At 37.3% G+C, this 13,273-nt stretch overlaps 2 protein-coding genes across 2 annotated transcripts in view; one reads left to right on the plus strand and one right to left on the minus strand.

The window, feature by feature from the left end:
• The window catches only part of LOC137501031 (uncharacterized), a 198,609-nt gene extending 195,627 nt beyond the window's left edge, over window positions 1–2,982 (minus strand). Inside the window, exon 1 of the mRNA XM_068227888.1 lies at window positions 1,501–2,982. Within this exon, the coding sequence (XP_068083989.1) occupies window positions 1,501–2,966 (1,466 nt within the window). The 5' untranslated portion in view covers window positions 2,967–2,982. The remainder of the gene's footprint in view (window positions 1–1,500) is intronic.
• Window positions 2,983–9,591: 6,609 nt separating this feature from the next.
• Window positions 9,592–13,273, plus strand: part of LOC136874626 (gastrula zinc finger protein xLCGF3.1) — a 71,498-nt gene continuing 67,816 nt past the window's right edge. Inside the window, exon 1 of the mRNA XM_067148253.2 lies at window positions 9,592–9,632. The gene's annotated coding sequence lies outside the window, so the exon portion shown is untranslated. The remainder of the gene's footprint in view (window positions 9,633–13,273) is intronic.

The following is a 13,273-nucleotide window of genomic DNA, read 5'->3' on the forward strand; positions in this document are numbered from 1 at the left end:
TGACAAATTTATCAAGTAACAGAGAGGCTTGACTATGTATTGGTAACAGCATTTAATAAGGTAGTTTGAATAACCATCTAATCCAGAAGACTTCTTTTTACCCATCTGTTTTATTACCTTATCTATCTCTTGCTCAGTCACAGGAGTAAGAAACATGGATGATACATTCCTGTGAACTGTATTCAAGTTTGTTCTTGTCACTGATGTTTGAAAATTTTCTGTTAACCTCAGAACTGCTTCTATAAAATAGTTACTAAATATTTCTGCAACTTCTTCTGGATCACTGATTTCTTTCCCTGCATCTGTAAGAGTAATATTATTTTTTAATGGAACTAGAGTACCTTTCTCCCTTTTTATAATGTTCCACATACATTTAGACCTGTTTTTAGAATTTTTTAGCTCATTTTCATTATGCAATCTTTTGGCAGCCTTCAAAACTTCTTGATATATGTTCTTATATTTCTTATAATAATCCTTCAGTTCAGATGAGGTGTTACTCCCTTTCACACATTTGCTTAAAAACCTTAATCGTCTACTTGAATTTCTAATTCCTGTTGTAATCCACCCATTCCTATAATTCTTTACAATTACCCTTTTGACTGGTATTGCCACTTGATAATAATAATCGAACAAACCCAAAAACTCATTGAAGGCCTCATTAGTTGAGTTATTTCTATATACACTCTCCCAAGTTTCCTTGGCCAATAACTGGTTAAAATATGAAATATTTTCCTTGTTGCACATTCTAGTTTCCCTGTAAATTACATTGTTATTTTTTAAATTATGGTTTCCTGTTACCCTAAAATTTAGATGCACAATTTGAGCAGAATGATCTGAAAAACCTGTATCATAAACTTCTATTTCATAGTTCCACATTTCCTCATTCAATACAACTTGATCTACTGCTGACTTTGTATCCCCAGATATTCTAGTTGGTTGATTTACAACTGCCTTTAGACCGTACAAGGAAAACAACATTTCTAGCCTTTACTTATCTCGCCCACCATTATTCCCTAAAAAATCTACATTGAAGTCACCCATGATTATTACATTTTTGTTATGATTCTGTAGGTCATCTAAAATAATTTCAATATTATTATAAAAAGTTTCAAGATTACTAGAAGGATTTCTATAAATGCATATAAGTATTAACTTATAATCCACTAGTTCAACAAAGCTAGCCTCGAAATGCTCCTCTACATTCAGATATTCAAATTTATCCAACTGCTTACATTTGATATTATTATTCACATATATACATGAACCTCCACATTTCATTTTCTTTCTACAAAACTTACTTGCAAGAGCATAACCTTCTAATACAAAATTTGAAATCTCATCCTCTATCAACCAATGTTCAGTTAAGCATAAAACATCATACCCTTGTAGGTTATCTGCCAACAGAACCTCCATACTTAGAATTTTATTTCTTAAAGATTGAACATTCTGGTGGAACAAATTTAGCTCTCCCTTTAGATTATAACTATTGCTACCTTTTACCGTAAAAAATCCTGCTCTAGTAATACTGGTCGTTTCCTTGTCCTACTTGACGTTCTTATTTCTGGTTGTTTAGCTTGCCCTCCTTCAGTTCGTCCTGATGGTGCTCCAACATCCAACTTCTCCAGTAACTCCTCTCCTCGTTCATCCAACTGACTGCTACTGACGATCTCAATGGTTTCCTCACAAGTTTTCCCTGAGTACTCAGTGCTTTCTGGTATTGCTGTCTCTGATGATTGTGGTAGAAGCACATTAATCCCTTTCAGCTGATTTTCTTCTCCTAGGCATCCTTCTTTAGTGGTAGCACTCACCTCAACTACTTCCTCAACTCTTCTTACTTTCATTACCTGCAAATGTTCTGCAACTTCCTCATCTTTATCGAACAGCAGTGGTATGGCATTAGTTGTGATATTTGTTCCTGAAGTCTGTTGTATTTTCTTTCTTATCATATTACATTGCTGCTTTTTCCCTCTTCTGCTAAGATGCATGCCATGATTTGTGAAATATCCTCGATCCATATTGCTCATATCAATTATTTCTGTATTTTGAAAGCATTTGACAGTTTTCTGTAGCCGCCTGTTTGTATCATCAACTAACTTATTTACACAAGACCATTCAATTAAATCATGTCGATGTGGAATATTACATAATATTACATTGGTGGTCTTTAATTTGCAAAGTGCTTTCTTCACCCCAGAAATCACATTTGATGCTTCATTTCTGGCAATATCATTCGCCCCTGCTATAATAACCACGTAGTCATTCTCATTAAGTGTTCCCATCTCTTCCATATCTGACTGAAGAACCTCTTTGAACAGAGCACCTGGCTTGACAAAACCTACAACTTCAGTCTCCGGTAGCATATCACCAAGTTCGACAGCAATACCCCGACCATGGCTATCCCCGTACACAACTACCTTACATTCTTTCTTCTTCAACCCCAGTGCAGGCTTCCTTGTAATGGCTGGAATGTTATTAATCTTTACACATTCTTCTTCACTAGAGGTAATTGATTCAAGGACCTGGAACTTATTCCTTAATTCAATACCTAGGCCTACGCCCCGATCATGATTAGTTTTAGGCCTACTGTTACAACACCTCGTACTTACTTCCGACCATGCCTCAGTTTGCACTTCAGTCACACCATTTAAACTAAGTCTATTACGTTTAATACTTTCAATGTCTTCCCTTAACATTCGAATAATTTCATCCCTTGAGGCCAATTCGGATAATAAAGTAACACAGTCAACACACTTTCCCGCTTCCGCATGCACGATGCGTGCGTCACATACACAAACACTTCGCGAATTATTTTTCCTTTGGCCTATGACCTGATCCACACTTCCACTGGTATTTGACACCTTCTTCTTCCCGTTGTTAAATTTTATGCACTCACTACTTTCCATTACACTATTACGTTTCTGAAAATTCTCAACAGCTTGAGGAGCAACACGACCGGCAGGCGCCATTTTGCGAATTAAGTTTGTCGTTGTATGTGCTGCTTTCATGTTTCGTCTGTGCTGCGTGCTCTCGTGAACGACCAGTTCGAAATATTTGAACGAACTCGTATCAACTCTTGTAATGAACTAGTTCGTTCATGAACGATTCACCTCTACTGCCACTGTTTTATGAATCGAACCTTCGAACGCTTTCTGGTAGTCGACGTAGGCATTGCGGGATATTGCGCTTTTCCTTCTTCTTTTTTTTTTTTCCAACAAGTTTCCGTATACTCTGAAGGTGATCAATGGTGTCTTACTGGCTGATAGATGTCAAATTTGTTCGTCAAGTGATTTGTTTAAGCGACAGAAGATTTTAACGGATACTAACCTACATATCTAATACCGGTGGTTTGGTTTCGAAGTGGTGAGTTTGTTGTTAGTTGATATTGTTTTGTAAGATTGGTATTAGATATAGTGCATACCAGTCTTGATTGTACACCAACTTATTGCAACGAAATAACGGTTAAAGTTTTGTATACAATTATTGTGTTGTATTTTATTGCCCATATCGTAATAGATACACTAATAAACAACGTAAATAATAAAAAAGAAGATCTGTGGTCTTAAAATTTAATAAAAATACAAGCAATGTGCCAAAACCGGGAGTTTCATCCTGCAACAATCTTGTTTGTACACTTACAGAAGAAAATGAAAAGTTCATTCCAAAACACGTGTTACCTTGGATTATCCTGATGAGTATCCTCTGGCCTTGAGAACTGCCTTGTACCTTCGCTGCATGGAATGAACCAGTTTCTCACATCGTTTGGGTCTGTTTTACCTCATTCTTCGTTGAATATCGGCCTACTTCTTAACTGTTCAAGTGATTGAGGTTTCCCTGCATGAACCCTTATTTTTAGATCTTCCCCTAAATGTATTGAGCAGGAGTTCGCAGTTGCGTTGGTACGTTACATATCAGCCACTGCTTGCAAATGTCATCCGTGTGCTTGGGGTAATTGTCCTGCTGAAAGATGTACCGAGACCCCAAACCCCATTTTTACTACACTCTGACGTAGTTTTCTAAAAATGTTTAAATAACCCCATCTGTCCATGATGCCATTGATGTTTTTGATATTTCTCACTCCAGATGACAATGTGCACCCCCAAATCATTACTGATCCACCTCCATATTTTACGGTGTGTAGCGTATTTGCAGGTTAATTGTTAACTGTTTCCATCCGAACCCTATATAGATATTTTGATGTAAGATATCAAATAACTTTGTTCCTGTACGTAAAATCCGTGTTTTCATACAAGTGTGCAAAATTTCATTCTGGCTTGTCGATTTTTCTTAGTAACAAAGATCCGTGGTCGTCTATTGTGATAATCATATTTCCATAATACCCTACGAATTGTCTGACTTGACATTTTCTTCTTCGTACTTTCTTCCAGCATTACGCGGATCTTAGGCGCACTTAATTGAGGATTCTGTTTTTCTTGTTTCACATTATAACGTTCATCTCGTTTATTCAGTATATTTTCTTTTGCTTTTTTTGGCAAACTCTTTGTGGTTCCTCTATATCTTAACTCTTTCAACACACAGTGTATTGTGGAATGCGGTTTATTTACTTTGCGTCCGATTTCACACAGAGACTACCCTTGCAATCCGAGAGATACAATTACATTTTTTAGTTTGTCACTTAACTCTGTTCATTTACCCATTATGTAACACACGGCCTGGTGCACTAACAGCGAAACTATACACACTAGCACAGCACATATACACACCATCTAACTAGGAGTGCTCCCGAGAGAATACACGGTAGTGAACGTGTACAAACAAGACTGGTGCAAACAAATAGGCCACTACACAACATACTTCACTCCTTTTCTTTTAAAATGATGTACCGAGAATTTTGATCGCTAATATCAAGTTCTCAACACCTTGTGCAATACCTTATCCAAGTCTTGTGCATTGGTTATGTACTATTTTGAAATTATAAAGACATTATATCTGCTAATTAGGGTGTACAAACAAGACTGTTATGCTCTGTATATTGCGATAAATTGTACACCGTTTATTCCCTTAACTATGTTACTTCTGTAAAATGTTCTTCATAAAGCAAAAGCAATTGTGTTTTCTATTATTTTATCAATTTCTTGTGAATTATTGGAATCCGAAAGAACTTCCTCACAACTAAATTCTGGCTCTGGAAATCGTGGTACCGGTAGGTAGTTATTTATGTGTATAACAGATTATATATAAATATATTTAAATATATAAATCTGGTACAGTTACACTTTTGTAAAGCCTCCCCCACGGTGAAATATAAGTCATTCCGGTGTCTTATAAATCTTACCTCATATTACAGGTGGGAGAAACTGAAGAGCTGGGGACCAGTACCCGTGCTTCACTGTGGAATTCTGTGTTTTATAGGGTACAGAGTTCTAGGTGCACAATGGGGAGATTTCCATGTGTTGTTTCCCACATGCAGACCGTGTTAGAGAGTTGCCTCTGTAATGGCAGGCCCCCTTGCCTACTGCCAGTGACAGTTGAGTAGGGGCATTTTCATTATGATGGCAGGCCTCGTTGTCTACTGCCAGTCATAATAAAGTTAGGATGTTTCCATTAAAATGGAGCTATCCACCTGCCTGTTGATATCGTCAGAAAGACTGCCTGTGTCAATCAATCAATCAATCAATCAATCAATCAATCAATCAATCAAGCAATCAATCAATCACTACTGATCTGTATTTAGGGCAGTATCCCAGGTGGCAGATTCTCTACCTGTTGTTGTCCTAGCCTTTTCTTAAATGATTGCAAAGAAATTGGAAATTTATTGAACATCTCCCTTGGTAAGTTATTCCAATCCCTAACTCCCCTTCCTATAAACGAATATTTGCCCCAATTTGTCCTCTCGAATTCCAACTTTATCTTCATATTGTGATGTTTCCTACTTTTAAAGACACCATCCAAACTTATTCGTCTACTGATGTCCTCCCACGCCATCTCTCCACTGACAGCTCGGAACATACCACTTATAGTCACACCTTCGCAAACAGTTCCACCTCCAACTCAAACATATAGTTACAACACTCGCAGTAAGAAGCAAACAGATGACAACAACGTTCAGTTAATAACGTAACAAACTACCCTCTTTTAGTCTAATGGTAAGTGTATACAATCTTCATTTCAACATTTCTTTACGATCTTTCACTCAATTAATACCACGTTTTGTTTCCTTTTACAGATACAACTGTAACACTTCTGTTTCAACTTGAATGTCAATCATCCACATATTCTTAACAACATTGCAGCATTTGCAACAAATTGAGATGGTCCATAAATCGGCCCTATTTAAACATCGTTATTCAACTTTGTATTTTATTAACTGAACCATGTCACCATATGTCATTGACTTTCAATTTATCTCTAGTCAACAAATATTGACAGTCACATGACTATATTTCACCTTTATTTTATACTACATTTTTAAAAAATACGATTATCATTGTTATTTTTGTTGTAACCGCTGGTCGGCTAACGTAATTTTTAGCAATCCTATCACTCGTTTATGACAGACTGTTGCTTTATTTTTATTTTTAATTATAGTAGAAGCCTTCTAATGTCATATCACCATTACTTTCACCAATTGTAATTTTACTCACTCATTGTAATATCTTTATAACCAACTTAACTTTAATTCTTTTACTATACGTTAATTGTAACTCTAGTCTCTCCAAGGTTTTTTGTTTTATTTCATGTATATATAAATCAGGTGCCTGATTCCATTTTAAAGTTAAGATAATGGCTGATGATGCCTGAATTCAAGGTGAAACATGTACCATTTTAGTTAATATGCCAAAGTAAACCAACTAAAATAAGACATTTTGTATTGATTAGGTGGTAAATTCAATAAATTAACTTACTGATATTATTCCATTACATACCACTTAGTCGAGCAGCTCGTCTCCTTTCTCCCAAGTCTTCCTTGCCCAAACTTTGCAACATTTTTGTAACGCTACTCTTTTGTCGGAAATCACCCAGAACAAATCGAGCTGCTTTTCTTTGGATTTTTTCCAGTTCCTGAATCAAGTAATCCTGGTAAGGGTCCCCATACACTTGAACCATACTCAAGTTGAGGTCTCACAAGAGACAAATATGCTCTCTCCTTTACAACATTACTACAACCCCTAAATACTCTCATAACCATGTGCAGAGATCTGTACCCTTTATTTACAATCCCATTTATGTGATTACCCCAATGAAGATCTTTTTTTATATTTATACCTAGGTATTTACAATGATCCCCAAAGGGAACTTTCACCCCATCAACGCAGTAATTAAAACTGAGAGGACTTTTCCTATTTGTGAAACTCACAACCTGACTTTTATCCCCGTTTATGATCATACCATTGCCTACTGTCCATCTCACAACATTATCGAGGTCATTTTGCAGTTGCTCACAATCTTGTAACTTATTTATTACTCTGTACAGAATAACATCATCTTCGAAAAGCCTTATCTCTGATTCCACTTCTTTACACATAACATTGATATATATATATATAAGAAAACATAAAGGTCCAATAACACTGCCTTGAGGAATTCCCCTCTTAATTTTTACAGGGACAGATAAGGCTTCACCTACTTTAATACTCTGAGTTCTATTTTCTAGAAACCGAGCCACCCATTCAGTCACTCTTTTGTCAAGTCCAATTGCACTCATTTTAGCCAGTAGTCTCCCATGATCTACCCTATCAAATGCCTTAGATAAGTCAATCGCAATACAGCCCAGTTGACCTCCTGAATCCAGGATATCTGCTATATCTTGCTGGAATCCTACAAGTTGGGCTTCAGTGGAATAACCTTTCCTAAACCCAAACTGCCTTCTGTCAAACCATTTATTAATTTTGCAAACATGTCTTATATAATCAGAAACAATGCTCTCCCAAAGCTTACATACAATGCATGTCAAACTGACTGGCCTGTAATTTTCAGCTTTATGTCTATTACCCTTTCCTTTATATATAGGGGCTACTATAGCAACTCTCCATTCATTTGGTAAAGTTTCTTCATGCAAACAAAAATCAAACAAGTAGGCCTACTTCAGATATGGTACTATATCCCAACCCATTGTCTTTAATATATCCCCCGAAACCTTATCTATTCCAGCTGCTTTTCTAGTTTTCAACTTTTTTATCTTACTGTAAATGTCATTGCTGTCGTAGGTAAATTTTAATACTTCTTTACTTTTACTCACCTCTTCTATCTGGACATTATCCTTGTAACCAACAATCTTTACATACTGCTGACTGAATACTTCTGCCTTTTGAAGATCCTTGCATACACACTCCCCTTGTTCATAAATTATTCCTGGAATATCCTTCTTGGAACCTGTTTCTGCCTTAAAGTACCTGTACACACTCTTCCATTTTTCACTAAAATTAGTGTGGCCACCAATTATGCTTGCCATCATGTTATCCTTTGCTGACTTCTTTGCTAGATTCAATTTCCTAGTAAGTTCCTTCAATTTCTCTTTACTTCCACAGCCATTTCTAACTCTATTTCTTTCCAACCTGCATCTCCTTCTTAGTCTCGTTACTTCCCTGTTATAATATAGTGGATCTTTACCATTCCTTACCACCTTTAAAGATACGAACCTATTTTCACATTCCTCAACAATTGCTTTAAACCCATCCTAGAGTCTGTTACATTTTTATTTACCGTTTTCCACCGATCATAGTTGCTTATTAAAAACTCCTTCATGCCTGTTTTATCAGCCATATGGTACTGCCTAACAGTCCTAATTTTAATCTCATCCTTTCTTTCACATTTGCCAGGCTGAGTGGCTCAGACGGTTAAGGCGCTGCCCTTCTGACCCCAACTTGGCAGGTTCGATCCTGGCTCAGTCCGGTGGTATTTGAAGGTGCTCAAATACGTCAGCTTCGTGTTGGTAGATTTACTGGCATGTAAAAGAACTCCTGCTGGACTAAATTCCGGAACCTCGGCGTCTCCGAAAACCGTAAAAGAGTAGTTAGTGGGACGTAAAACAAATAACATTATTATTATTATTATTATTATGATTATTATTATTATTATTATTATTATTATTTTCTTTCACAATTATTTTTAATCACCACAAGAACAGCTTCGTGATCACTAAAACCGTCTATTACTTCGGTTTCTCTATAGAGCTCATCTGGTTTTACCAGCACCACATCCAGAATATTCTTCCCTCTAGTTGGTTCCATCACTTTCTGAATCAGGTGACCTTCCCATATTAACCTATTTGCCATTTGTTGGTCATGCTTCCTGTCGTTTGCATTACCTTACCAATTGACATTTGGTAAATTGAGATCACCCGCTACGATCATGTTCCTTCCCTTATTTTTCCCACATAGCTGATAATCTTATCAAATAATTCTGAATCAGCATCTGCGCTACCCTTTCCTGGTCTGTACACTCCAAAGACATCTAGTTGCCTATTATCTTTAGAAATGAGCCTTACTCCTAGAATTTCGTGCTTGTCATCTTTAACTTTTCGTAGCTTACAAATTCTTCTTTCACGAGAATGAATACTCCCCCTCCTACCTTTCCTATCCTATCTCTACGATACACCCTTCAGTTCCGTGAGAAAATTTCTGCATCCATTATATCATTTCTCAGCCATGATTCAACTCCTGTTACAATATCTGGTAAGTATATATCTATTAAATTACTTAATTCTATTCCTTTCTTTACAATACTTCTACAGTTGAGCACTAACAGTTTTGTGTCATCCCTACTTGATTTCCAGTTCCCTGTTCCTTTAACACCGCTGCCTAGCGCACCGTTTCCCTGAATAGTTTTCTGAAAGTCTTAAAGGATCTGAAAGTGGTTAGAAGACCAACATGACAGCATTGTTAATGCGAAAAAGTGGTTTTTAATATGTACCTGCATTGGTACAAAATAAAAACAACTATTGATGATTAGTATTAATGTTTCATTATTGGAATACATAAGTGATAATCAGCCTGCACACCAATATTGTGTAAAACTGTTCCCTAAAGGACATCATGTTTCCAAGGCATATCAGTAAAATTTGTTATAATAACTCGGAGAATGATAAGAATCAGGTAGGCTGTGACTGTGCGCGAGGTGAAACTATCTTTGTTATATTAGTGGAGCATATTGCAGTGAACCTCCATGCAGGTATAGCTGACCAAATGTGTTCCTGTTTTTGTTATGTCACTTTTTTTAGGCCTAAACCCTTCATGTTCCTTGCCAATTAGCGGCATTTAACATAAGATAGACTCACACATGGTGCTAGTTTTTGGTCCTCAAATTGAAGTGGATGCAGTTGTGTATGGTTTGTAATTGGTTACTGCAGAAAGTAAAGAATAGGTGAGAGCGTGAGTGGGCGCTGGAATCACGCATGAATGTGTGTAACTCTTCTTGAATTAACTGGGGCAGCTTTCACCACTCTGTGATTTATTATATTCACTCCAACTATCAATTAGCTAATCATGTCATAATTGTGTAAATAATCATCTTCCTCATCATCACCACCACCATCATCATCATTCTCCTATTTTTTCCTATTTTTATTTCTTATCATAAATATTGTATTGTCTAGTAGTTGCAAGATGTTTCAATGTAAGTGTATTTATTTCAACTTTGCACATGTAGAAACTGTATTTTCTGGTTAGATGGAAGAGAGGGTCTGATGGCCTTAATCTTGCCTGACAAAATAAATCTATTGTATTGTAAGTGTATGTTAAAACACATATTTCTCTTTTATTAAAAATGATTACTTACAAAGAAAATTCATATATTTTTTGCTGAAAAATCATATTTTAAATACACATGCTCCACTTTAGTGTTTAATAGGACTAACTGTTCAGACAGCTTGTTCACTTTGAAGTACATCTGCTCCACTCTAGTGTGTAATAGGACTAACTGTTCAGACAGCTTGTTCACTTTGAAGTACATCTGCTCCACTCAAGTGTGTAATAGGACTAACTGTTCAGACAGCTTGTTCACTTTGAAGTACATCTGCTCCACTCTAGTGTGTAATAGGACTAACTGTTCAGACAGCTTGTTCACTTTGAAGTACATCTGCTCCACTCTAGTGTGTAATAGGACTAACTGTTCAGACAGCTTGTTCACTTTTATGTACATCTGCTCTGCTCAAGTGTTTAATAGGACTAACTGTTTAGGCAGCTTGTTCACTTTTAAGTAAACCTGATTCTCTCCAGTATTTAATAGGACTAACCGTTCAGACAGCTTGCTCACTTTGAAGTACATCTGCTCCACTCTAGTGTGTAATAGGACTAACTGTTCAGACAGCTGACCAATGTATGGCTTCCGTTTGAGATAGCTAAAAATAAAATTCAGGAAACTCAGTCGTCTCTCCCCTAGTACGTTGGCACTGCATTGTACTTATCATATGTATGGCTTGCAGTGGTGTCGCTACTGGCGTACTAGCCAGCCAGTGTCTTGGAAAAGGTGCGGTATCCAACTGATGAGCCCATGCCACACTCTGGGCGAAACACTGGTAATTTTTGACGGTTGAGGTTCCTGAATTTAATTTTTGTTCAGACAGTGTTCACTTTGAAGTACATCTGCTCCACTGTAATGTTTTTTTTTTTTTTGCTAGGGGCTTTACGTCGCACCGACATGCTGTAATGTTTAATAGGACTAACTGTTCAGACAGCTGTTTACTTTGAAGTACATTTGCTCCACTTTAGTGTTTAATAGAACTAACTGTTCAGACAGCTGTTCACTTTGAAGTACACTTGCTTCTCTCAAGTGTTTAATGGGACTAACCGTTGAGACAGCTTGTTCACTTTTGCTCCACTCTAGTGTTCAATAGGACTAACCATTCAGACAGTTTGTTCACTTTTAAGTACATCTGCTCTGCTAAAGTGTTTAATAGGATAAACTGTTGAGACAGCTTGTTGACTCTTACGTACATCTCCATCTCTCCAGTGTTTAATAGGACTAACCATTCAGGCAGGTTGTTCACTCTTAAGGGTCCCAAGCATACGTTTTCCTCTTACGTGCTAAATTTTCTGTAGCTACATATCCCACTTAAAATATAGTATGATTGTAATTAGTCTTTGTTTTAGCCAAGGGTATCAGCTATAAGCTTGCCAAATTTGAGTTCCATTAGTCAAGTAGATTTTACATGAAGTAACACAGAGAGGCAAATATTCAAACTTTCAGATTCATTATTGCTGCCATTTTGTCCTTAAATCACTGTTCTTGCAGGAACCCTTTGATATTCTGGGATGGTACATAGCCTGTATGATATAGATGTTGATTCCCACAGGGAATCTGAAATATTTGTCCCAAATGAGTAAATTTATAATACCAATATAAATGGTCTGTTATTGGACATAATCAATTTTCCAGCTAACTCATTCCTGGTTGCCAGCATTTTGCCCTTGTGTGCTAGGTTGGGCTCATCAGTTGGTACCTAGCACACCTACCAATACGCTGGCTAGTGCATACCGTGGAGGCCACTGTGTAGGCTACTTGGAGCCACCGGCAGTGCCAATGCACTATGAGAGACTGTCTCTTTACCAAAAATTGATGCCTGCTTGGCTCTCAGATGATATAGATGTTGATTCCCATAGGGAATCTGAAATATATATTTGTCCCGAATGAGTAAATTTATAATACCAATGTAAATGGTCCGTTATTGGACATTATAAATTTTCTAGCTAACTCATTCCTGGTTGCCAACGTTTTGCCCTCGTATGCTAGGTTGGGTTAATCAGTTGTTACCTAGCATACCTACCAAGATGCTGGTTAGTGCATACCGTGGAGGTCACTACGTAGGCTACTTGGAGCCACCGGCAGTGCCAAGCAGGCATCAAATTTTGGTAAAGAGGCATGCCTAGGTTGAGTCACTTGAGATATGCACAGTCCAACAAAGGAGTGCATCAGTAAATGTTAGTAGCATTGTCAGTGCAGGTGAGCAAGGCATCGTACATTCTGCACTGTACTCTCGCATTGTAAGCCTTTCATAAAGAAAAACATTCTCACTTAAGAAATATTGTTTTAAAACAGTTAATGAGGCCTGATAATTTGTAAGGCTGAACATATGAGACAACACTCAGACAGATGTGGGAGTAACAAACGAGCTATCTGCATGCATAAAGTTGAAATAACCTGATACCGGGCGAGCTGGCCATGCGGTTAGGGGCGGGCAGCTGTTAGCTTGGATCCAGGAGATAGTGGATTCAAAACCCACTTTCGGCAGCCCTGAAGATGGTTTTCTGTGATTTCCCATTTTCACACCAGCCATATGCTGGGACTGTAGCTTGATTAAGGCCACAGCTCCTTTCTT

This window comes from Anabrus simplex, chromosome 5, assembly GCF_040414725.1.
Source record: "Anabrus simplex isolate iqAnaSimp1 chromosome 5, ASM4041472v1, whole genome shotgun sequence".
Classification (NCBI taxonomy): Eukaryota; Metazoa; Arthropoda; class Insecta; order Orthoptera; family Tettigoniidae; genus Anabrus; species Anabrus simplex.